Below are 27,240 nucleotides of genomic sequence, written 5' to 3'. Positions count from 1 at the left end.
GTGTGTGTGTGGGCACATATCTCTTTGTCTATATTCCATACGTTTACCTCTCTTTGTGTGTGTGTGTGAGAGAGAAAGAGAGAGAGTGTGTGTGTGTGTGTGTGTGCACATATCTCTTTGTCTATATTCCATACATATAACTCTCTTTGTCTATATTCCATACATATAACTCTCTTTGTCTATATTCCATACATATAACTCTCTTTGTGAGAGAGAGAGATAGAGAGAGAGAGTGTGTGTGTGTGTGTGTGTGGGCACATATCTCTTTGTCTATATTCCATACATATACCTCTCTTTGTGTGTGTGTGTGAGAGAGAGAAAGAGAGAGAGTGTGTGTGTGTGTGCACATATCTCTTTGGTCAATATTCCATACATATAACTCTCTTTGTCTATATTCCATACATATAACTCTCTTTGTGTGAGAGAGAAAGATAGAGAGAGAGAGAGAGAGAGTGTGTGTGTGCAAGTGTGTGTGTGTGTGCACATATCTCTTTTTCTATATTCCATACATATAACTCTCTTTGTCTATATTCCAGACATAGAGAGAGAGAGAGAGAGAGAGAGAGAGAGAGAGAGAGAGAGAGAGAGAGAGAGTGTGTGTGTGTGTGGGCACATATCTCTTTGTCTATATTCCATACATATACCTCTGTTTGTCTGTGTGTGTGTGAGAGAGAGAGAGAGAGTGTGTGTGTGCACATATCTCTTTGTCTATATTCCATACATATAACTCTCTTTGTCTATATTCCATACATATAACTCTCTTTGTGAGAGAGAGAGAGAGAGAGAGAGAGAGAGAGAGAGAGAGTGTGTGTGTGTGCATGTGTGTGTGTGTGTGTGTGTGTGTGTGTGTGCACATATCTCTTTGTCTATATTCCATACATATAACTCTCTTTGTCTATATTCCATACATATAACACCTCCCCAACCCTGCGTTGAGTTGCTGCATTGTGTGAGTTCCCAGTGTGACATGTCTGACCACCATGCTAACTGGATTAGCCCTGAATCACTGGGGTGTCATATGTGCAATGGGAGGTGTGAGACTGACACAGACACACTTAAGCAATAGCCCATAATCCCCACCTCTGTATCTCACTGTGGATTTGCCCAATGCCATATAGCATTACCCACAGAGAGGAGATGAAAAGAGAGGAGGGGTATAACAGATAGTCTTCAAGATACAGGAAAGGATACATATTGTTGGACAATCTCATGAATAGAGCAACTGCTCCTCCCTCTGGTCGGCATATGTATGCTCCTATAGGCTATTACCAATTAAATACGTTTCTGACAGTTGATGACAACTGGTTTTGTACACTCATTCTTATTATACCTGAGACATCTGGCACTATCAAGCCCTACTTGCTTACATTTTTCGAATGTACAGGATAACTTAAATTTGGTAGGCTTTTTTTCAAAATGTGTTTTTTCAAAATTAAGTTTATACATTTACATTATACAATTGTAACATTACATTTACTTTGAAACAAACGCCAAAATAATGATCATACAGAAAGTTTAGTGTGTGACGGTGCTCCAGGGGGAGGAGGCCCTACCATTATCTCAAATGTTATAAAATGTAAGATTTGCCTTATATGAGTAACCAGGAATACTGGAGCATTATGATACAGTGTAATGATTCTGCGTGAAATTGACGAGCGTAAACAGGTCTATAAACCTAAAAGGAGATGTCTCCCCCTTGTGGTAGTAGGCTAATCTGGTGAAGGAGGTAGGGATGTATAAAGTGACGTCATGAATGCGACGGCTAGCATCATGGCTATGCGGCTAGGCCACACATATCAGTGCTAGCCTAGAGCTAAAGTCTACCAATTTCTGACAAATTTAACACATTTTGTAGCCAAGCGCTCAATTTTCCTATAACTTTCTCGAGCAGCAAATAATTTATGCATGAATGTGATCGAAGAGGTGGTATTGGGCTAATGAACGTTTGGAAGGATAGTAAACGAAGTAGGCTGTTGACGATAGTCAGGTAAGCATTTATAAGCTAGAGGGTGCTATAATACTTTTCATCAGCCGAAATAGCTCAGTTGGGAGAGCGTTAGACTGAAGATCTAAAGGTCCCTGGTTCGATCCCGGGTTTCGGCATTTTGTGCCCACGGGTCTGACGCGGGTGATGACTGATCTTGAACTAACCAGCAGTACGGACGGATGTAAAAATGATATCTGAATATATGTAGAGACATGCGCCATTGGTTTGGAATGAGAACTGGAAGATGGACACACTGATCTGTGCTAGTCAGTAGGCCTAACTACATGCATACGGAAGTTAAGTTCCTTAGTTATTTCTCAGAGTTTTCAGACACAAAAAGGCCTATAGGGCCTGCTTCTTTATTAATCCATTAAGCCCTATATCTTATTTTTCATGTACATTTCTAACTTCCAAATGCAATTGATTGTTTCTGGACAAGCAAACAAAACATTTAAATTGGGGAAGTTTATTTTACAAATATCTGTATTGCTAGCATTCAGTCCAGCAACATTTTCAATGCATAAATATACAAAACAAAAAAGGTATAGGCTACTCATAAACATTCAATACTAAAAATCACACATAAGCACAAGGCCTTTAATATCTCCTACCTCAGGAAATATGCTTTTGGTCCTTGCGAGGGACCTGCTAAAAGCACTTGTAAATGTGAAGGAAAGAAATCAAAAGAACACTTGGTGTTAAGACTTGTAAATAATTTCAGTCAGAAATTGTCCCAACTAGGGACTATTGTGCAAAGCATCGACTAGAACACTTGGGTGGGCTGATAATAACAACAGTTAGTTATTACAAGACCCTAACTGGCCACACAGACCTCACTAGCAAAATGTCCCATTAGTGAAAAACTTGATGGCTCATGACTAGCCTATTTCATCCAATGCCATGTGTCTGTATAGGTACGTGGTCCCTGAATGAATTAACTGTTGCAGAAATATGGAAAATATATTGATCTTCACTGGTGTGATAAATAATTTCAGTGAGTCAACTCTGGTATGAGATTTAAAACAAAACAAAACTAGCAAGGACTATACAGCAACTGCATCTATACAGAATAAAAAGCTTAAGTAAAATTTGTAAAGTGTGATTAGACTGATTCACTGTTTGATTATGTAGTGTAATATATTTTGTATAGAACTTTACTTATGTACTTACTGAACGTTCAAATTCTAACAAACGTTCTTGGTAAACAAGGGAATCAAATGCTAATGTAATATGCTCTAATCACACATCTTTTCTTTTTATGTCACTGTAACTTGCTGACAGGCAACTTCCAGTTGTTTTCAAATATAAAGGGAATATTGAAATAAACATTTTGTACAGATTTCTATTTCAATAGCAACAGTTACATTGTATAAAGTGGAGCTATACAGCTGAAGTTTTCCAGTCACCCAGTTTGAAATCAGACACAACAGGATAAAGTACAAGCTTGAGTCATTTTTTCTGATATCCTGTGTGTTTGATAGGTTTTCACATTTATGAACCGGCTTGCCACCTATTGCTACAGTCAATACGTTTTCTCATAGTGAAAAAAATCAAAACACTGAAATATTTAATTGTAAGTAGTAGTACCATCAACATAACCCCAGGTATATCTTACTCTGTGGGTTTAAACAGCTTTTGGCAATGGCCATTTTAGACCATTCGGTCATTTTTTCGGCTAAATAACACGGTCTGTTCTCTTTGGAATGGACTGCTTCAATGCTCCAATAAGTCTAAATTCTAAAAGCGCTAAAGGCAAATACCAGTTATACGCATTCCTTGAATGTACAGATGTACAATAACAGTAATTATGTGCAGAAAAAACATCAGTCGTCAAGTTTCATCACAAATATAAGTACATAAATGTGTGTTTTCCAAGACCCAATAAAATACTCAAATCAAGTTTAGGATATGTCTGCATATTCACATTGACATTTCTGAACATTAGCCAAAATCAACAATGCACATCCATATTCTGAGCAATATAACAAACAAAAATGTTTTTTCCCTTTAATTAAGTAACTTTGGTAAAGCATAAGAACCAACAAAACCTACTGAAGATCATTTGTAAACCTGAAAAATCAAAGATTCCATAATAGCAAGGGCAACTCAAGACACAACAAGGCTGGAATTAAAAGTCAAAGGCAAGAATGTGGGTATGAATTGCTGGGAAAAAAGGTGAGGAGTGGATCTGAAGGTCTCCTGTGAAAGAATGATGTACACATTATGCAAGTGGTGGGACGGTGGGGATTTTAGCTATGGTAAATTTGCAATCAGTTAATAATGACATGTAATGACTGGGAACAATCTCAGAAAATGAAGTTTGATCTATGGTGTATATTATACGATGTGGGCTGTGGCATGGGGAGGGAACACAGGAAGATGCAAGTCAAGGAGAAGGAGAAGTAGTCATGAGGAGGGAGAAGAGAGATGCATTTGATTTGTGGGCGAGGGAATAGTGGAAGCAAGGTTGTAGGTCGAGTTGGATGAAGAAGTGGCCTGCGTCGGCGACTGCTGACTGGGAATTGTTGATCTGTTAGTGGGAGAATGGAGGCTGTTGTCAGCTGTGGTGGGAGAGTCCAGGCTGACCTCATCCCCTTCCTCAGAGTCCCAGACCTCACTTTGAAGGTAATCGGCAAAAAGCGCTTTAGCACGCTGCAGCACCCTCCCAAGATTGTGTCTCCGAACAAGCCTGTCAAAGTGCATGGCCAGTTCGTTATAATCTAAACTGTTCTTAATAATGTGGTCACGGTGCTCTAGTAGAATAGACAAGCACAGAAACAGCATGAAGGGATTGCCTTTGCCAAACTCTTGTGGAGGTGGCAAAGAACAGGGCTTCATGGGTGCACTGTTAGTGTTAGGGGAATTCACCGTGGTAGTGGAGGTTTTGGAGCAAGGGGAAGGGAGATTGCTGGAAAAAGGCCTGGGTAGAGAGGGGGATCTGGTGAAAGACAAGACAGGAGAGGACAGCAAAGAGCGATTCTGAGGGAAGGCCAGAGTCGGGGAGGAAAGAGTTGACTTCCCAGGGGGCGTGGAGGGAGAGTTAGCCGCCCCCGTTCCATGAGAGGCCGGAGGAGGTGATGCCAGTCTCCCAGGTGTTTCATCTGGAGATGTTGGTCTTCCATTCATTAAAGTAGACACACCGTAATGGGAGGGCGGGCTTTCCGGGGAGGTTCCTCTCCAGTTGGATAGTGAGGGGGATTTGGTGAGAGAATGGCTGGATTTGGTGTTCCTAGTAGGCAGGCATGAAGGCAGTGGTGAAACTGGAGATGCTTGCCCATTGGGTGAGCTCCTTTGCTCTGTGTCTGGAGTTGATGAATTGATCAAAGGCGCCTTCTCTCCAGGGTCATCCTCACTGTCCTCCGTTGACTGGCGAACTGGCAAAGGTGACGCAGGACTACAAGAATGAAACTCTGGGGTGGAAATAGTGGATGCCTCAAAACTGTCCTCATTTCTGGCACTGTAGTATTTGAATTCACCAAAACTGGCTTGTTTCTCAAATGGAGGGACCACAGCATTGCTCATCTTTGCCTCGTATGCTGAGCGGTAGTCTCCTTCACCATCACGTCTTGGTCCTGCCTCAACCTTTGGCTCGTCTTCTAAGGTCATCTTCCTTTCGCCATCGGCCTCTTCTCGTGACGGCCGTAACATATGGCGCTTTCGTTGCTTTTCGGTTTGCTCACCTTCGGTCATCTCCCCCTCTGCAATTCCGCAGCCCTTCTCTGAGCTGTCATTTTTGTCCGACTCCAGAGGTGAACCAATCAACTCCACTTCTGTTTCAGGGGGATCAGGTGGAAGGGAACTCCAGGTTACCTCCAGCATCCTGAGGGCGTCATCGAACGCAAACTCCCGCTTCAGCTCTAGGAGTAGCCAGCGGTAACAGAAGAACAGGTCATCGGCTCCCTTGGAAACCAAATAGGCGTAGAATTCCGGGTCGGAATACTGGAGCAGCAGCTTCAGATGCTGGAATTTGATTGACATGAGCTGACCATCAGGACGGAAGTTGCCTTCCAGCCTCTTCATGATTCCACAGAAGCAGATAAATGCATGTGCTTCATTGTCCATCACTGCGAGAATTGGTGATGCAATATCACTCATACCCTGGCAGTAGGATACCTTTGAGGAACGACAGAAAACAAACCTTGAGCTATTTCAGGATAACATTTGTTAAGACAACAAAGTTCAGATTCATAAACTGCATCTGCACATTTTTTGCTTGGTTACATAAATTAATATTACAAAATGCCATGTAAAGTTAAAAAATGAACAGTTAGTTAGCAGAGCTGGTAGGAATATGGCTTTTTCAGTAGTGACGATAAAATCACCAGAGGTTATTATGGTCTTAACCATTACATGTACATACTGCTACTCATAAAAGCATGAGCTGATAAAAGAGGTTTATACCTGTGGATGTGTGATGGCATAGGTTGTCAGGAGGTCCGTCAGAGCTGTGAGGTGGGGGCTGTCCTCCGAGCCAGCGTAGTAATGGTGTGCTCGGTCAGTTCTTAGCACATCCTTCATGACATTTCCTCTGATGAACTCCAGATCTTCTGAGCTGACCCTGGCTGTCCACTCCCTTTTCAGCTGGTCATACTCTCGAGTCTTTCTCTTCATGTAATCCATCCTCTCTTGACCAGTCAACCCATCTGGATACACGTTCAGGAGATATCGCCACACCACCTAAAAGAATGGAGTAAGGAACAGTGACAAATAGAAAGAAAATGCTCAAGTATTTGGCTTAATTAATGACAATTGTAAATACAGCTAATAGAATTTACATTATACCCCGTGCTATGTCAGAGTATTTGGTTACATAACAACAATACAACAGAACATGACAAATAATATAAATGACAAACAACATAGTATCTGTGGTGTACATACAGACAACCAAGTAGGGAATAGAATTCCAATTATAGGAACTACAGTATCATCCATTTACTGATTTCACTTTTGCACTCATAGGCGGGTACTCCTCTGATTCATCATGACAGCTCTTTGTCTTCCTCGCTCACATACTTTGCGCAACGATGGCTCCACTCCCCCGTGGTAGATGCGCAGTCGGAGGTCCTCTGGCCGCGAGAGCTGCCCCAAGCTGTTGAGATAGCTGTGGAACTCGCCGTCACTCAGGGGTGGCTTGAAGGGCTTCACCTCTTCCCCATAAGACCAGCTCAAGGCTTGCTGCACTCTAGACAGTGTCCGGCCCATCTGAGAACGGTGACATTGAGAGAGAGAGACAGAGAAAGAGAGAGAGAAATTGACAGATACTGATTGATCACGACAACACATTAGGGAAGAAGACCACGGTTTGGAAAGCGGTGTTTTTTTTTTTTTTTTTTTTGTTTGTTTGTTTGTTTTTACTTCAACTTGATTACATTAGGAGATGAACCTGACTGAAAGCAGCAGAGACTGGAAAAGAGTTGGCTGAAAAGAGCTGGCTGACGGGCTCAGTAACCTGGGACAGGAGGGACTGGGTGAAGGGGAGGGCCGCGGCTGCGATGGATCGCTTCTCGCCTGCGAGCTGATCAGAACCGATCACATCCTTGGGGCTGATGATGTCCCAGTCCTCCAGAACTGGACCTGTAGACAGAAACACCACCATTAGCCCAACTCTCATGTGAATATGTCATATGCAGAGGCTATACTGTATTCTAAGAAAGCTAAGCTCACTGTCTTCAGATGGTTTGATGTCTATCTTGAGCTGCAGGTATGGTTTCGCTGCCGAGACAAATGCAGCATCTAAATCCCAATCAGACAGGAGAGAAAGGTACACTTCCACCCCCGAGCGATCACGAGACAGGTAACTTATTCCAAAATTCCTCTTCCTGTGAACAGAACATGAATACAAGATTGTTTTAAACCATTCTATATAACAATTTCACTTTTTCACAATTTATTACATGGAACATACCGTATAATACACAATACATTCAAATTATATATCCAAGATGTTCATTCACCATCAGTCCTCCCGCCCTATACTAACCCGTTCAGTTCAAAGGCCCGGATGAGAATGTGCTGTAGGACCTCCAGAGAGGTTATCTGAGGGTCTACAGCAAAAGACCGGAACTCCACGGGCAGCATCCCCTCACACTTCTACAAGGAAATGAGCAAGAGAAATCCATGACATGCTGGCATAAGCTGAAATTAATGGCCAGTGCACAATAAGCAAGAACACCACTTAACGTTATATTTAAACTGGTCACAAAAAGTGCTGGCCATGTAATTACAATTCTCTAATGAGTCTATGTCTACTGTGAAAGCATGCTTCCAAATTGATGTTTGTGATGAAGTTGGCAAAAGCTACTTTGATGTGAGAGAAGAGGAAAAAGCGTTGTATATCCTAGAGCAGAAGTGAAGAATTCACACTTCAACCCAGAGCAGAAGTAGACACTTTCCGATGACGTCAGTGCTGTTTAAATAAATGACTCACAAAACCCGGATTCGTGTGCCTACAATCAGGACTCTGCTACTACCCCTTCTCACGAACCTTGTTGACGTTCAATGCAACACCACGTTACACATTCCTTGACACCTGTGCAGTGTCATCTGACAGCTGTCGACATAAATGTCCAAAAAACTAGACTTTTACTTTCTGTTTCTATGTGCATGGGAAATGTTCATTGTATCCTAGGCTAATTGATTGCGACCGTGTCCACTTGAATAAGATAAAATATTAAGAGTCTATTCAACATGAATGTTTACACTACCAAATATAATGTTAGTGTTTTCCATCGGGATTACGATGACTGTAGCCAAGGGAAAACACCAGCATCTTATCATTGTTTGCACAGTAATTTCCACAATGTCAATTGTTAACAAGATTTCTGACAGCGAAACAGTTATAGTAATAGTAACCTAATAGATGTATTGAAAATAGCTGATCGCACTGTCCAATTCCTGATCAGAATTATCACAAGGCAGGTATCCTGGCGGCAGCTCGATTTATCCTTAACGTTACCGCTGCTGTTGTTGTTGGCTTCATAAAATTCCTCACCTTGACTTTGACACGAACAACCCCCCTCTCCTCCTCAGCTGCCATGTTCGGGAGTCCACTCGATAATCCAAAGGAATGGGATATTTCACTGATGTTACAGTGTCATAAAAATTAACATGAAAACAAACAACAGCTGTGAACTAGCCGTTTTTCTCCACGTACCGCTTTGTCTGGTACAGTGAAAACATCGCTATCACGGAGGAGTACTTCCTGTATCGCACAGCAAACTGATTTCAAAATACAAGCATTTTCCTCTTCATTTTTATAGCTTTGGTTCAAATCTTTTTAAGTAATGTATTGTAGTAGTCTTATTCTGTGCCTGTCACGTTGATATGACTCGAGGGAGGTTTAAATGTAGGCTATGACCAGATAGTCATAGCCTATATAAATTCTGGCAACGTTTCAGATTGTATTCCAATGTTGCGTAAATTAACTGCATGAGCTGAAGCCATACTGATGAATGGGATATATTTAATTTGATCTAAATATATAATACATTTATTAGCACATGTCCTGGCTTTTCATATTTGTTTTGTGCTAATGTTAGGCTATTTTCCCTGGATAACATTTTACTGTCTATGTGGCCACTCATTTGGACAGGATGTGACATCAAATAAACATTACATCACTGTTTTTGTTTCAGAAAGCGAGAGTGGTGAAAACGCTGTGGAGCAGCAAGTCAAGCACTCGCACTACACTTAACATTAAGAGCCCCTGTGCGCTTGGCTGGGAATTAGGCTATATAATCGACATCGAGAAACTTCTGCACTCTTTTGGTGAAGTTTAAACTTTAAACTCCGTATACCATATTATAATTAAGGAATTAGCTGTAGTCATGTCGTAGGCCAAATAGACTGTACATGATCGCAACCCGTGGATGCACCCTGATGCACTAAGATTATGTAGTCTAGACTCTAGACAGTGTTTCTCAAACCTTTTCAGACGAAGGACCACTTAACCAATAAAAAAGAAATGCATGGACCACCTAGCTAAAAAAAAAAGATTATAACTACTTTAACAGTATATTAGCCTAATAGGCCAACTCATTGAACCACCTTGCTTATTGTCTTTGCACTTTGCTTATTGTGTCAGAGGATTTATATGATTTCAACAGGCATATCTTACATAGACAGTGTTGCAGAACTGTTTGGATTTACATAAAAGTTGGTTCAATATTGCAAACAACTCATCTATATTATATTTTACCACCAGTGGTTCCCTAGCCTGGGGTTTCCCATGCTGCCTTACGCGCGCGATTATTCAGGTCTGACGTTAGCCAGGCTAGTGGTCCCCGAACCTTTGAGAAACACTGAAGAGAGAATTTCTAATTCCGTGAACGGGCCCTGGTATGGACCATCCATAGACAGTAAATCACATCAGTGATGCGAGTAGATCTTTCGGTGTAAAAATTAGTTAGTCAGGAAAGACCCATGATATTCAACAAGGTAAATTGCCGTTTTGCCCTAAATAATTTGTATTATAAGTTGTCATCACAATAGTGAAATTCAGTGATTTTCACAGTAGATCACTGAAGAGTCTTTGTGGGAAAAGGGTCAGTAGTGAAATTCCGTGATCTTCACAGTAGATCACTGAAGGGTCTTTGAATACAGATGCTGCTAAGTAACCTTTATGATTTCTGAACAAAAATCAAATCTGCTGACACTGCCGTGACCCGGATTCGAACCGGGGTTGCTGCGGCCACAACGCAGAGTACTAACCACTATACGATCACGGCGAGCTACTTGTCAGCGATGCTGGCGCGGGGATAAATTGTGGTAAAATAGCCTTTCCGGATAAACCGTTTTAAATTTTTTTTTTTATATTTGTTTAGAAAAACCAAGATGATACAAAATAGAATATCTTCAGTGAACTGCAAGAATTCCAAAGTTGTTTTCAAAGTAGATGCTAACTAACGTTGTTACATTAGGCTTTAGCCACCAAAAAAAAAAACAAATCGGTGACACTCCCATGGCACTGCTGGCGATACAGATGTTGTAGGCCTACCGTGAAGCTTTTCTCCATGTTCGTCTTCCGTCCGCGCAAGTGAATTCGTGTTTATCTTGAATTCTTTTTAAATTACTCACATGATTAATTAAATTGGCACAATTGGTTTGTAAAACAGGTCCTTCATTTTTCCTTAAAATTCCATTTATGTGTGACCCCTTAATTTAAGGTATCAAGTCAGGGCTTTGTTTGTTGTGATTAATGGGGTAGACAAGGCCTAATTAAGGACTATTTAAGTATATCTTAATTTTATTTTAAGGTGTTATTTCAGGGATTCCTTGATTAAGGGGGGGGGGATTAAGGGGAAATCTGGTACAGTCAGTAGCCTTAGCTTTCCTCTTTAATTGACCTTAATCTATGCACATATTTCTGAGGTAGGTAGAGCAGAGCATTCAACACAACCAACCAAACTGCGCTAATGGCGACAAGGTTAAGGCACATCTATTTTATACAGCATGCATACAACTATGTGCTAAGATCAGAATACTCATGACTCAATTATTGCAGATTCAGACTATAACCTTATTTGCATGGCAGTTATTCAGAATATTGTCTTAATCGGGTTAATATTGGAATATTAATGTCCATGTAAACAGAACTCATCAACTCAGGGTATGTACAATATAAAGAAACCACATCCATTGTCTATTACAGGGAGAAATAAAACTGTCAATGTTCAATAAATATTTTCAAAATAATTTTTGATCAACAATTTATTCTCCAACATTTACAAAAGTTCATGGGAAAATGCCAATGTAAAAACTTGGTTCAAAATCATCTTTTCTTTATTAATAAGTTGAGTTAGAAAATAAAGTGTTAAGCCATGTAACAGATTGCCCAATGTAAATGTTATGTAAAAACATGCAAATTGAAAGTAGCTTTTCATTACTAGTATTAGAAAATGTAAATGTTTAGAGAACTCAACCTTGTCTACATGAAATCAACTGACAATACAATTAGCTATTCAATTTGTAACAGTCATATCCAACAACTGTTGCAATTGACCTAGAAGTGGAGATGCAACAAAATGTATGCTACAAATTATTGTACGAAAAATACCACCACCATGTATGCCAAGTACCTCAGGGAAAAAAACAAACAATTTTCAGGTAGTTGAAGGAAACCCGTCAGTATCCTTGCAGGAAACCTATAAGTAAACTTTTAAGTTTGTGCTACTATTTGCACAATTTTGTTCTTCAAAATGCTATATATCTGCTCTTCCAGAAGGTGGTGCCACAGCTTGAACAGCCATAACTCAGGCTGCCACGTTAGCAGAACTCTCTTCCGCCTGAAGAGCTCGGCACATGTCCGGTTCCTGATAACAGTCAGGTTCAGCACTCATCTAGAAGTAATTTCAGGTCCTAATCGGCGCCAAAGCCATGGAATATAAGACGATTCTATGACTTCTAGGTCAACGGATGTAGGCCATCTCCTCCAGGAATGGAGTCTTCATGCAGCCGGTGCAGAGCTGGTCCATCCACAGAGGGGCTTCATGCTGTAGTGGGGTGCGGCGTGGGTAGAAGGTGTAGGAGAGGTCGTAGTTCAGCAGACAGCTGATGGAGGCCATGTAAAGGTCAGAGAAGCGGCACAGACGCCTGGAGAAGTAGGTGGGGTTGTGGCACGTACGGAAAATGCTTCCAAATTGAGGGTTGAAGAGGTTCTTTGTGACAGCTCTGTGAGCAGGAACAAAAACAAAGGAAACTTCCAATGAGAGATCAGGGACAAAATACTGAGACATTTAAAGAAGCACTATGCAACAATTTTATAGCCTGGCTAACATCAGACCTCATCTAATTGAGATGGGGTCTGGGAACTAGACATTCATTTTCTCGTATTTGAAACGTGGTTTACGAATGCCCAGAGCCGTTTATTGGGCGCTACGAATGTCTATCAAATGAGTCTGTACGTAGCTCATAATGGCTTCGGTGTGTCGTCAGTCTTACTGCCCCCCCTCCATTCTGTGATTGGTTCCTTCGTTGAGGTGAAAACGAAGTACATAGAATCCAGGCTACCTAGCAGCGTGAATAAAATTGCGCGTGTAAGGCAGCATGGGAAAACCCAGGCTAACAATTTTAGCAAAAATGACCTTAATTATGCAGGTTGAGTCTTTCTGATGGTTCTACTTTCTGGGTTGTTTGGTGGGTGCTTCGTCTCCCCCCATCGCTTCTCCGCGGAAAAAACGAATATGCAACTTTCTGGACCCAGTCTGGGTAAATCCGGATGTGACTCAGTGAGTATCCAATCGCGCCTCGAATATGTAGTCAGATTGGAGTTTCGAAGAAGACTGCAAAATGGACGCCGACTTGGCTTTGTTGCTGTTGAAATTGTAAGTAGCCTACCCTTGGGTGAACTTCGTCTTTGTAATGTGGTTTGATAGTCTCTTGAACAATGTGTTTGCTCGACCGTTTTATTGTGAGCCCTGTATGTGTAGCTTGGTTTCTTGATGGCTAGTTCGCTAGCTAGTGGGGGTTTAGTGTAACAGTCACTTGCTACCGAAGCTGCAGGGGGAGCTGTGTAGTGAAAACTGCGAGCCCAAATCCGACGAAAACCCAGAAACAGCGAAGGAATAACCAGAACTACATAGTGCTTCTTTAAGTAATTAAAACTTTATCTAAACATAAAATTACCAACACAATCAAAATAATTGTTCCATCGCCTTTTAAAATGCACCTCTCCCAACCATTCTGATTAAAAAAAATACTCATTTGGTTTTAAAATCTACCAGTAATTTAAGTTTTAACCCCAATTCTTTTTGTCTTTCCACCAGCTGGAAAAACAGGACAACTGCACATGAGTCATATTTGACTTACCTCAGCTCTTCTCTCTCCTTCAGCCAGTCTTGTAGAACCTTCTTAGACTCTGGGTCTTTGTGCATCTATAAAACAGGAATCACAATGGTATTATATTGTTCTCTCTAATGCAGTTTAATGCATGTTAAGGTTTCATCAGGCTTTGTACTGACCATAACCGTAATGACCACACGAGATGACAGCCATTCAGCCATTGAGGTTTTTTAAAATACTTCTTATTTGTGTCAAGAATCTATGACAAAGCAAAAACCTCACCAAAGTTGGAATGTTTTTGATAAGGCTTGGCAGGGACGTGGACAGGGGGGTTGCTCAGGTTGCCCGGGCAACTGCCCATATGCCCTTCTTGACTCATGTTGCCCTTCCAATGGGGAAAATAAATAAATAAATCGTACAATGGATGCAGAATTTCACGTAGGCCTATATAAAAAAATAAAATAAAAAAAATAATAAAAAAAATTGCAAAGCCTCATTCACTTCCATTCGGGCACTGAAAATGAAAGTCAGTAAGGGAAGGGCAAACTCTGTTTACGTGGCTGCAGCGCTGCACGCGACCGGCACCTGAGCTGAGCCTGCGTTAGCGGCCCTAGAAGGAGATTTTCGCGGTTGTCAGCCTGGATTTATGAAGATTTTAATTCATTTCATAAAACTTGATGAGTTTGCCACGTTTAGCCTAAATAATCAGACAGCTTGCAGAGAAGCAGTCCGTTATCACATAGCCTATAGGCTACTATTTTTTTTGGTAGGCATTAGGCAAACTAAGCTACATGTCTGCTGATAGTTAGTTTCTCACATTTCGTTTTAGCAAGAACAATGAATGATGGAAGTAATGCATCACATTAATTATTTCATTCAAAATGGTTAAATGCCTAAATCCTATCACTAGTATTTTGGGTTTTGTTTGAAGCCAAGATGCCCACTGAAAAGAGTCAGATTCAGGAGAGGGAGAGACAATTCAGGGAGGCAGCAATCACTGCAGGGTTGGCTGCGAAAAAGCCAAGCCAGGAGAAACAGAGACTTTGCACTGTGATAAAGATGACATGACACCGACACAAATTGATTAATTAATCAGACTCATATTTTAACCTACTAATGGCAATGTTTCATAATTACATTACATTTAAGATGAGGAGCAGTCACAAGCCTCCAGACTATGTGAGGAAAATGTGGACCAGGAGGAGGCACAGAGGACAGGAAGGCCTAAGTGATGATCACCAAATATGAGATGAGAGGACCATGCTAGAAAGTACAGGATTAAAGAGCTGCATGCTAAATTATTGTAATCTAAAAAAACATAGGCTATTTTAGAGGTCATTTCAAAGATCTTGCCTGAGCAGAACATAAATACCACTAGTGGGCATTAAAATAATAATGATAATTAAGGTGATTCAGTGCTGTATTTCAGTGTTTTACTTCTTTGTGTATATATTTGTAAAAATACGCTGTTATTCTCAGTCCTGCATATAGCCCGTGAGTTTTTTTTCTTTTTGGGGTGGGGTGGGGTGGGGGGGGGGGCTTTTTTCAGGTCAGAGCAACTGCCCCTCAAAATTCCTGTGCACGTCCCTGAGGCTTGGCCTTCAGCCTGAAAACAACTCTGCCCATGCTTTCCTCTGCCCATGCCCATGCTTTCCAGAGTGAATCACTAAATAAAGGCCTTACTAATGTGATTTGTCAGCTGTAAGTTTTTTTTGTTATCTGCGTCATGCCCGTCACAAAGTTTCTGAATTGCTCAACTTCTTTTCTTTTACAGAGAAATATTTAAACGAACTCTTTTACATTGAGTTTGCAATGACCGGTCAAACCCCATTGCATAAAACATATTTATGTAAAAAATTCTCTGAACAGTACACATACACGCAAGGATTCTGCTATGAGCCAGACGACTAACACACAGGACATGTGAAAACTTGATCCACCTTTAAAGGCTTGCAGAAGCAGAAACAGTACTGTGCTGTCTTCTTGGGTTGATTCTTTCTGCACATACCTGTAAGCGTTCCAGTAAGCCTGTAAGTGCCTGCAGCCAGGTGAGGCTCTGGGCGTATTGCTCTGTGTTTACCACTCTGGTCTCCACCTCCAACTCTGGCACGATGGCGCCTGTCCTCCAGCCATGGCGAAGCATAAGGTCCTGCAAAAGAACAGTGAAACGACCAAGCTTAGGGCTTCAAAGGACAGAGATAAGGTGAATCTCAATTATCCCCCCTAAGGTCTAAGCCCTGAACCCTCAAAGACTTCAATGACGTCTGTTAATAAGAGATCAACTTCCGTTTTATGGCAGTTGTTTACTGATGTTTTTTCAAGCTTTCAGCCTCCGTTTGGGTAACCCTGAATGCTCAGGTTGTGAAAGTAGTAGAAAAAAGACCACACCCGGATGAAGACCCAGTGAGGGTTGAAACCGGTTGGCATTTTTTACCCATGCTATGCCCAAACTTTAAATGAAGGATTTTTAACCTTATCCTTGCCTTGATGCGAGAGTGCCAGAAGTGAGCCCAGTGACCAAGCTTTACACTTTGCTTTCCTTTGCTTTAATGGACTTCTTTCTATTAGTTCCATGATAACACTGATCTAATCTATTCTAAATGGACTAATCTACTCTAAATGGAATCTAATCTACTCCCAGTGTTGTTGGATGTCTCTTTGACTGGCATGACACAGACATGAATAAAAGCCCACTAGTGTTTGGAGTTTGTTTATAGTACACTTAAGTTTAAACAATAATCTGTTAGCTGGAAAACACTGCAAAAGTCTGCAAAAGTGAAGACCATTGGAAACATGTTGGGGAAACAGACCTACATCAACACACACTATGCAAGCAGATGTGAGAATGACTCACAGCTAAATCACTGTAGAGATGGTCTCCAAAATAGAGCACTTTGGATCCCCGCCAACCTGTCAGCCGTAGAAAGTCATAAAGATTTCCCTGAAACGAGAGGCATGCATACAAAGCTCTTAGATTAAATTACTTTTTTCCCCTTCACGATAATGGTGAGATTAAGATGGATTGACGTGAATTTACCATGACAATGTCTGTTAATCTAATTCTAAAAGAGTGGTTCATTGACTTGCTTAACAAAGGGCAGGGCTTCACTGGATAGTCCTCAGACAAACAAACTAACAGTGGTTTTCCTGCACAAAGTGTGTGTGTGTGTGTGGGGGGACTGCAACTGCCAAGCTTAGAAAGTGAAGAAAAAGAGGGGACATGCTCCAGAATAGACTTCAATTGAATGTTTTAATTTGACAGAGACAATGCTGTAGCCAAATGTGTGGAGTGATGTGCCTTATGTTTTTCGAATTGTAATGAGATGAATTTGTAATTTGTGAATGTCCATTCCTCCAAGGTGTCAGAAATGCACATAATTCTGTTGTAGCTGCATATGTATGGCTACAGATCTCTGTAAGAGCAGCAACCTAAAAAGGCCCAGTTCAAGAACAATAGCTCTTTCCACATATCCCCACAAAAGTTGGCTTTACATTTTGTTCCCGGTGTTGACACCCATGTCCTAGTCTCTACAACAAATAATCAAAAATCTAATTTTCGTGTTATTTCAACTACCCAGAGGAAAAATATTTGGCCAGTATTACTATTTCCATAATACTGCAGTCACAGAGTTAGAAAAAGGGTCATGTAGAAGAGTTTTGTATATTGTAATAAACAATGTCCTGTTTATAAATTAAATTAAAACTGATATAGGGAGCAAATTTAAAGTACATAGAATATAGATTAATTAATTTATACCTGTTTGTAGATTTGTCCCTTCTCTAAAGCCTTGATCTTGTCCCACTGGAGGTCTCCATTACAATCCAATCTTCTGAATGGTCTGCAAAAAAAAGTGTCATATTTACATGGGCACAATATTATAATGTTTTATTCCACTGCTTGGTTGAATTTCCCCATTGTCCTACTGTACGTAATTTAGAACGACCATTAACCGTATGTTATTTGCACACCTATGAAGTAGATCCATTTTTTTGGCTGTATCACACTTGTATATTAATTCACCTAACTCGTTGTGAAGTTTAAATGAACTGTCACGTTGCATCCGAGCTGTAAAATGCAGACGTTCAGAACATGGCAACATTGTAGCATATGACGGAGGTGGCTTTTAGCTAGATGGATGAAGCAGGCTAAGTAAAATAGCGATGTTTCAAAGCTAAAGTTCATCAAAATCTTGGGATACGCCCGCTTGACAACGGGAGAGATAGAACTAACGACTGGCCTTTGGCCGTAGCAACCATCCATTTAGAACTAGTAACCAAAGATTCTAGAACAGAGCAAGATAGATTACTGGCAGGAGAATACGTTGGATATGTTGAAGTACGTTCTATGACTCTTGGGCGCCATTTTGGTAAGCTCAGGTGTCGTCACAGACGCTGGCTACCGTGGGAATCCTATGGCGCTGATCCTAACATGTTAACAATATTTATTCTGTAAAGCTGTATTTTTGAAATTACGTGAAACCCAATAGACCACACCATGTCTAGGCCAGTTAAATATATTGTATAAAGACAATCTAGAATTATTTCCGAGGGTAAATTAGGCTAGGGCACTGTCCATCATCCACCAAAGTTCAATAGGCCAGTGTTGGGGGTGACGTGTTAGGCTACTGTAATTTCGTTACTTTATTGGGAAACGAAGTAGTCTAAAGGTAACACATTACAATTTAAATTTCAGTAATTCGTTATAGTTACTGAATAACTGTAACGTCCATTCCTGCATTAGGCCTACTCACAATATCTGTCTAGCCTATTGACTTATTGTTTCCATGATTGCTTATTTAAATATTAAAATATGTATTAGTCTAGGCTACATTATTTCATAGAGATGTGCGTAGAGCACCTATTCTCTCCCTGCACCTCTCTCCCTCAAGCGGGTTCAGCCCGCATCTCCCCTAAGGAAATCAAAACGGTGGCTTGTGCAAGAACTTCATGCAGACTACACGTTACCCCCAACAAGATTCTGAAGGACTCTTATCCTAACAATGGATTATTCCTACCGCTGAAATCAAGAAGACGCCTATGTAGTCACAAAGCCAGAACTGAGAGACTCAGGAGAAGTTTTTATCTCCAGGCCATCCGAACTCTGAACTCACACTATGCTGACTTTGCACACATTCACTCCTCAGCACTCTCAAACATTTCCCAACTCTGAACTCACACTATACTGACTTTGCACTCATTCCTCCTCAGCACTCATGATGGACCTGGATCTGCACACACACACACACACACCTAAGGGACTTTTAGCACTTGCCCATCCCTTGGGTGCTCCTTGTTGGTGCCCCCTTTACCCATTTCCCAATTTCCCCACACGCCAAAACACCCACACACATATCTGACTTCTCCCCTCTTTTACTGCACTTTTTATTTATTATTTTTGACAAATCCTCCATGACCCATGACATAATTTCCTTGCATTTCTTTCTTCCAGTACCCCACCCCCATCCCCAACACACACACTTACATCATTGTGTCATCACTTCACATACATACAGCACACTGCTTGCTACAGTAAGCCTCCTCTACATACTTGCTGCACACAAAATATATTTAACTGGTCTAGACATGGTGTGGTCTATTTGGTTTCACGTAATTTCAAAAATACAGCTTTACAGAATACATATTGTTAACATGTTAGGATCAGCGCCATATGATTCCCACGGTAGCCAGCGTCTGTGACGACACCTGAGCTTACCAAAATGGCGCCCATAGAGTCATAGAACGTACTTCAACATATCCAACGTATTCTCCTGCCAGTAATCTATCTTGCTCTGTTCTAGAATCTTTGGTTGATAGCCTATGTGTCGGAAGAAATTAGTTCTACAAACAAGACAGTTTTAGCGATTAAAACGTTAACATTGTATCAGGAAATGAACACAACGCAAGAGTCAACAGTGGAATAAGCGGGATAATGGGCTCCACGGTGATCTGTTCACAGAAATAAATGCACTTACGCTCCGCTTCGCGTCGGGGCAGTTTTACAACCTCGGCCGTGCATTAACTTCTGTGAACAGACCACCATGTCGTCCATTATCCCTTACTTCAACAATTGTGTAGGACACAAGGACAGTCACTACAAATGAACACACAAGAAAGAGACATACATACCCAAGAACACTAACATATCAGTGCTGCTCTCATTGGCTTTGTATTTCAAACGCACACTATGTTGGGTGTCATTTCATATGGGTCGTCATCACATGGGCATAACATGATGTTTTTTATGTAATTATGAGATTATGAGATACTCGATTCAGATTTTAACACGGTCATCATTAACAGTGTTGTCATCAACACTAACATTGTCATCATAATAAAGAAAGGGTAAAGTGATAACTATAACATTTAATTGTTATATTCATAACCCTAACAGAGGGGAAAGTGATAACTATAACATTTACATTTAAGTTAATGGATGTCCTTGTGTTCGCAAGCAGAAATAGACCAATGAGGTAAGCTATAATGAAGAATGTGGAATTCCATGGACAACTTGGAATTTAACAAAGAAGCAAAGACGACAATCACAGAATTCCGACATAACCTAATCGAATTCCTTGGACTATATACTCCAAAAATGCAGAGATTCTAATCACACAATTACGTCATAACCTAATGGTTTTAATCTAGCAGCCCAAATGTGACTGACATGTAAGAGTTAACACCACCTGGACAAAATACTCTTGGATTGATGACAAAAAAAAAAAAAAAAAAAAATACACAGTAATGTGCAGATTTGTTGTGTAAATACAGTACAGCGATACTCACTTGACACAGTCATTAAAAAAGTGTGGTTTGTCTGCTTGAACAATGACGACATCAAAGAATTCCCTCCAGTCCTTCCCAACCATGTACTTCATACCCTTATCCCTGCAAATGGAAAAGAATGACCATCGTGAAACAAGGAGGCTCCTCACATCTCATACCAGTCATACCACAGGGCTAACGTGGATCCTGGATATTGTGCATGTGTCAGCATTCATCACCAGAAAATAATCTTGATATTTACTTATAAGTGCACTGGGAAAAAATTGTCGATTACGTTGTAAAGGTGTTTCTAAATGAAGAACTATAACTTCTGTATGTTCTGTTTTCTTAAGAGCCCAGATGGCATAATGTATTCATATTAATATTTATTTAGACAGTATGCACATCAGTACACTTTAACTAGTGAGTGCACTCACACAAAGCTGAAAGGGCTGTTCGTGATCAGGAAGAGTTTCTTCCCATGATTCACCAGGCGGTGCAGGACAGCATGGGTCTCATCCCCTCGGAGGATGTATTTCTCTGGGGGGAAAAAATACAAGCAGACATTCTCAACCAACCTCAACTACTCAACCTTCAGCACTCTTACATGTCCATAGCAAAATACACTAATGTCTCAGACCACACAGCTGTGGGAACTGGCTTGATTGAGCCTCTGGGGTATGTCTGCCTAACATTATCATTACAGATAAAAAAACAGTTCCCTGTGCAAGGAAATGGAATAGTCCAAGTATGTGATTTCCTTTGAAGCAGTGTTGCATAACGCTCTTCCTCAATTTTGATTTAGAAACTGATATCTCTGGTCTCGCAGTCAACAACATCTATCACTGCAGCACTTGTAATTCCAAAAGTTCTTATTTCTTATGACAACACAGTCATGTATTATTACAACGTTGTAAGACGCAGCTGGACAGACACTTGATAACTGGCTGAAAGGGACGGTTTATGAAGAGGTGAAAAGACATTGCAGTCCTTGTACATTTAACTATTAGAGTAGTTAGGCTCATCTTTTGACTTTAATGTTAGAACACATAAAAGGACTGGAAAAACATTACAACATATCCCTGCATTTGTAAACTGACAGTTGTAAAACTCGTATTTCAGCCTATTTTTATTGCACCACTGAAGAGGGTGCAAACAAATGTGATGATCGTAGAAGTACGGTGTTCTCACCGAGGTCTTGCATTATCCACTTGTACATGTACCCCTTTATGTGGACCATCCCTATGGCCTCCTGCAAAGACATTTTATTCATGTTTACACAGCAGATCATGACATTTTCATCCTCTTTTCCATACTCAGATCAAAAGCACACTCTCTCACACTCCCACTTCCTCCCTCACAGCTTCCAGCCGCTGCCAATAAGGCGTCCGAGCTGACCACTAGAGACCGACTCGCATTCCAGTGCGAATGTACAGTACACCCTGTTCCCCTGTACCACAGTGGCTTTCACCAAGAGAGTGAAGGGAAAGAAAAAGCAAACCTTCACCTATTTTTGAAACCAAAGAGATCTTATTTGAAACCAGGATGATGATATGGGAAGTGTGGAATGAGACTAACTTTTCCCATCCAGCCCCTGCAATTTATTACACTCTTTATGCAACTCCAGAATGAAGCCATTGAAGGGGCTTGGTTGTGTGAAAGAGCCAAGGAATGGGTGCTGCCAGATCCTGCAGTTAAATTGGGTCCTCAGCAGCACTGCCAGTTGGACTTAGTCACTGACTGAGCGAGCGACTCTTTTCACTGCGATGGGGTGTGTGATGGGGGGTGGGGGTTGATCGGAATCAAAAAGAAAAGACCTCCCCCTGGCACACTGACCAAAAAGTTTGCAAACAAAAAGCTCCCCCCTTGATAGGAGTCTGGACAGAGTAAACATCTAAAGCCCATTAGGGAAACAAATTGCATTGGATCACTGTCCAAGAAAATAAACAAGGTCAAATGCAAGTGCAGATCAGTAATAAATTACACATTCTGAGATTATATCCACTTCACAACAGCTATTATAACCTAGGTCGAAACTTAAGCCTGAGGGCAGCTTAGAAGCCACTTTTGTAAACTACTGGAACAACCATATGGGCTACAACATCTAAATGTTAACATGAGGGTCGAGGAGAAAAGGCCGAATACACTCACCGATACGTCCCTGTAGAGGTGCACGGGGTCATACTCGATGTCATTGGAGATGAAGAAGTCATTGGCAGCAGCTAGCAGAGTCATTTCTGGGATTGAAAACACATCCATGTACTGTTTCATTTTGGGCCCCTGCCAGTTTGGGAGAGACAGCACACAACAGAGCTGAACAGTCTATTACAAACGGGTGATGTGAATTTGAACACATGCTGGGAGTGGATTCGGTTAAACAAAGGCTAGCTGACTGCTAGATATCGCAAAATAAGGTCATGCAGAAGGATTTGAAAACAATGTCAACAAAATACTCTCTCCAGTATTGTTCCCTACAAAATTGTCAAGTCATAGATACAAGCATTCTTGCAAGCTTAAAGCTGCTGAAATTGAATATGTGAAATCTAAACTGAAATTAAAATTTTCACTCAAAGCCAATCTGCTTCAAATCAGTTTTGTTCAACCTTTATCTCCTGAAAACAGACCTCACTGGGATACAGTACTTGCATTAGTGTCTGCAACCTTGATTATGACTAATTACCATTCTCAAATAAGAGAAGGACACAAGTCAAAAATAAATATAGCTTATGAGGACCTCTGCGTCTCCGGTGCATTTGAAGACAGAAGAACAGGCAAAGACCACAGGGGGACCACAATAAAACATGGACCTATTAAACCTGTCTGCATCCCTTTCTGTGAGTAAACACAAGTCTTCAGGCGGGCGTCCTCCACTGACCTTCCCATAAAACCCGCTGACTTGGTGAAGAGGGACGTGATTGGTGCCCCCATAAAGCTGCGTGACCTCCTCATCAGGGACAGCCTTCAAACCCCTGAGGACATTAATCGGGTTCAAGTCAGTGAGATAGAGTGGAGGACAAGCCCACACAGCTTGCATTTGTTTAGTTGCAGACACCAACAGACAGATTACATTATCGTGTTGCAAGATCCTTCAAAAATGTTGGCAAATGAACAGATTGTGATCATCCAAACATGTGTAAATAACTCGACTAACATGCTCAACACCTACGTAAGTATAGGCTCAACAGGGTGCTGAATCTTTCCGAGCCTCACAATAAACTTTATGAATGAAGTTTATATTGAGGCTCGGGGAGGATTAAAAGAAAATGGTGCACATAAACCAATGCATTTCTACCTTAAACTCGAGATTTATTACAATGAATAATGTGTGCAGATGTATGTAAGAGTAAGAACATTAAATTGCACAGATTTCTCACCTATACACGGTCCCCATCTGTATATAATGAAAGGCATCTATTTTCATCAGAAGTCCCTATGGCAAATAAATATTAGTTATGAGTGTTTTTATCACAACAAAGCATAATGCATAATTCATCCTTAAGCAAACTATGTGGATTTTTAATTTAGTTTATATAGAATATTTAGTATTTTCTTATCTTCTACTGTCTCTATTGTACAGTGGAGTTTTCATATATGTATATACTTATATTTACTTTTTCTGCTGTAAGTGCATGTTGTGTGTGATGTCTGTATGCTACTGAGACCTACCTGGATGGATGGATGTATGGATATCTATCTATCTATCTATCTATCTGCAATTTCAAACTCAACCAGTCATTTTTGTCCACGGAGAGAAAAGTACACGCTTGCAGGTCTGTACCTTGTGGATATCATAGTGCAGCCCTCGTGCAGCAAAGTTGGGGATGTAGTCATATTTGCTGATACCTTGTGGATACTGCAGGAGTAGGAAACAGGGAAATCAAACAAAGGGTATTGCATCTGATATTGAAAGGACTACAAGAAGAGAATCCACAACTAGGCCTGATGCCTGTATCCCATCTTTGGTATATGAACATTTTGAAAGTCCATTGTTGTGAAACTCTGCTACTGAAAGTTGGTGACCAACTTTATCTAATCTCTTCCAGGTCAGAAGGGGTCAATAAAGGCCCTCATGCTTTTGATTAGAGTGGCAACCACAGCAGAGTGCATTATGATGTCCATGTTTGGGAGTTCTTTGTGGGCAATGAGACCTGAGGCAAATGTACCGGTAGGTTCATTGATTGAGCTCTGCTGCCATCAGTAGTGAATGATCCATATCTAGTGGTATAGACATAACAGGATGCTGGGTACACTGATTAGCAAATTATTCTAGTTCCTCCCTTTAACAGTCACTTATCTAATTGTATTTCCAATGAACAATGAATACAATACTCTTTATCCAAGAACTGTTGTGATGTGTCTACAAAACAGAACATGGAGTAACTGCACTAACCTAGTATGAATCAACTTCAAAGTGGCTCTGTAATCTCATCAAAGGTGAATTGTCATCCTCACTGACAAAAATCAATTTGCTAGATGTTTCTGTGGACAGTTGCACTACATGTCTAGAGGAACCTAAAAGATAACATATTATGCCTTATGTAGGATGTTTCACAGTGATGAGAGATTGGGCACTGCAGACAGACCTTGTAATGTTCGACAAGGAAGTCCCGTGCTTTGTTGTAGATCATTTCATCAAGGGCACTGGAGTACAGGGCCAGGGTGTAGTCGTAATCAAACCCATAGATATCCACTTCATCTAGATGAACTTCATTATTGGCATAAATTGTGGCTGGGTTAAGCAGATTGCAAACCCCTGGAGGGATAAGATCTGTGGATAAAGCAGGAAAAATACATTTTAATGTAACCAAATATTCTGGTTTAATTTTCATTTGATCTTACTTGAACTTTAAGCAGCTTTGCGCAAAGGAAGGATATGCACAGGCTGTCCCAATTAATGTTACATAACAATTTGCCATTGTGATGACCAACTCTGCTTTTTGGTTTCAGGGATGATGAACAAATCAATTCGTACATTCACATTCACACATCTTTCTAGTCAACATACAACAATTTTAAAGCAACACCAAAGAACTTTCCCTCTGTCGCACGCACTCTATTTGTTTATCCAGCACCGGCTTTGCAAATAACGATGTCCACAGACAAGATAGAATATGTTGCACGATTTATGAAAGTACGATGTATTGCGACATCAGATGCCAGTCGTAGTTTCGTATGTCTCATTCCATTGAACTACAGACCCGCAACCCAATCTGGCAAATTTACATAGTGCGGTTATAGCCGATATAGGGCCGCAAAGCGAATGCAGAAGTGCCGTTCACCCTGTTACAAGTTGATGAACCACTGCAACGATTTTGGAAACATTATCTTAAGGTACAAAAAACGCTTTGGTGTTGGTTTAAGAGTGAAACTGAGAGCGAAATGGCGTTCCATTGTCTGCATGCTTGGTGAAGTCGTGCACAAAGGCAATCTACTACCGTACCGTGAACGAGTCGTTTCATTTCATTGTATCTTGCCCAAAGATAAGTCTTGGGATCAACTTGAGGGGCTGTGGAGGAATACGCTCTTCCCGACATGGAAAGCAATTCCTCGTCTCTCTTCTTTCCAGCTTGGTGCCTGTGAGGAGCTGGAGATGAATGGCAGCCTGCTGAACCACTCACTTTAGTGTCACCACTCGCAGCATTTTCGCTGCTTTTCTTTCCATTAACATCCAGACCACTCGATGCTAACGTGCCACATGTGAAGGCAGGAATCTTCGATGCTGTGCAAGTTGCTGTCCTGCGACTTTTCCTGCACAATGCACGGCCAAGCGCTCCAATTTTCTGGTAGGAAATGTTGAGTGACATCTTCTGTGTACTTCGCGTTTATCAACTCCAGCAAAGACCAACTGTACAATGAAAACACCTAACAGTTACATATGTTCAGCGCTGCTCGTGGTCCCGCTGCAGGTCGCTGAAATAAAGTTAAATGGTAACAGCGAGGACAGTAAAAGACTGAACCCTTTCACCAATCATCTGAGGAAGATATGTTGTTGCTTTTGTTCTTGACCAATGGGTGTGTACATGCCAGTCTAGCCAATACGTGGCGAGATAAATGGCAGAGAACTGAATGCGCATGTTTTTGATTGGTTAAACCAACGAGTCAAGCAAGCGAAATCTATGCCACCGCCTACATGTGGTACGTGACCGAAGTCTAGGAAGGGGGTAGATGATGAATTTCGGAAGTCACCCTGACCCACTGAGATGTTACGACTGGAAAACAGAGGATTCAATGAATTTGAACATAAAATCGGGCATAATCCAACCATTCAATTATTGTATGAGAGGAAATGGAAAATTGATAGGCATAAACAATGCAACATACCCACTACAAACCAATTAAGTACAAATTTAGACTGAACAGCGACAAACACGAATGTGTCTTTTATGCAACATCCCATCATCTATACCATCCAAGCAGCCTCCTACTCAGCAACCTCCCTAAATCTAGTGGACCTAACCATAGGCAATATTACATTTTAGGGTTCCCGTGATATGGTTGTTGTGCCAGTGTGATCATCTTCAAAAGCAATAGCAAACTACACCACCACGTGGTGTTGCCACATAGCATAGAAATCTAGACGCACCCTAGCGGCAGCAAATTACATTTGCTTCCAGGGCTAGTCTAGCAACGCTCCGTTGGCTTGTGAGCTCGAAAAATTAAACTTCTATCAGGCCAATCAAATCGTGTAGAGTCGTTAGGTGGGCTTAACA

General features: G+C 41.0%; 2 protein-coding genes and 2 non-coding genes across 5 annotated transcripts; 1 reads left to right on the top strand and 3 right to left on the bottom strand.

Moving 5' to 3' along the window:
• Positions 1–2,030: 2,030 nt before the first annotated feature.
• trnaf-gaa lies at positions 2,031–2,103 on the top strand. The gene has a single exon. It is a non-coding gene; the product is annotated as a tRNA-Phe (tRNA).
• Positions 2,104–2,437: 334 nt separating this feature from the next.
• tbc1d25 (TBC1 domain family, member 25) lies at positions 2,438–9,212 on the bottom strand. Of its 2 annotated transcripts, none has more exons than XM_048241797.1 (7): positions 8,982–9,212; positions 7,971–8,080; positions 7,655–7,809; positions 7,374–7,564; positions 7,004–7,192; positions 6,389–6,664; positions 2,438–6,100 (listed from the first exon to the last, which is right to left on the bottom strand). In XM_048241797.1, the coding sequence occupies exons 1-7, from the start codon at positions 9,024–9,026 to the stop codon at positions 4,394–4,396; spliced, it is 2,673 nt and encodes an 890-aa protein (XP_048097754.1). In that variant the 5' UTR covers positions 9,027–9,212; the 3' UTR covers positions 2,438–4,393. The 2 variants fall into 2 exon arrangements, with proteins under 2 accessions (XP_048097754.1, XP_048097755.1); XM_048241798.1 differs by having other exon boundaries at positions 7,440–7,564; positions 8,982–9,211.
• A 1,432-nt stretch (positions 9,213–10,644) lies between these two features.
• trnah-gug lies at positions 10,645–10,716 on the bottom strand. Its single transcript has one exon. It is a non-coding gene; the product is annotated as a tRNA-His (tRNA).
• Positions 10,717–11,680: 964 nt separating this feature from the next.
• nt5dc2 (5'-nucleotidase domain containing 2) lies at positions 11,681–27,074 on the bottom strand. Its single transcript, XM_048241838.1, has 14 exons — positions 25,971–27,074; positions 25,114–25,298; positions 24,309–24,383; positions 23,905–23,960; positions 23,406–23,499; positions 22,682–22,810; positions 21,722–21,782; positions 20,968–21,070; positions 20,552–20,653; positions 17,526–17,607; positions 16,623–16,709; positions 15,777–15,917; positions 13,796–13,860; positions 11,681–12,658 (listed from the first exon to the last, which is right to left on the bottom strand). The coding sequence occupies exons 1-14, from the start codon at positions 26,332–26,334 to the stop codon at positions 12,397–12,399; spliced, it is 1,806 nt and encodes a 601-aa protein (XP_048097795.1). The 5' UTR covers positions 26,335–27,074; the 3' UTR covers positions 11,681–12,396.
• Between the last annotated feature and the right edge of the window lie 166 nt (positions 27,075–27,240).

This window comes from Alosa alosa, chromosome 4, assembly GCF_017589495.1.
Source record: "Alosa alosa isolate M-15738 ecotype Scorff River chromosome 4, AALO_Geno_1.1, whole genome shotgun sequence".
NCBI lineage: Eukaryota > Metazoa > Chordata > Actinopteri > Clupeiformes > Clupeidae > Alosa > Alosa alosa.
This window is presented reverse-complemented; position numbering and strand designations above follow the sequence as displayed.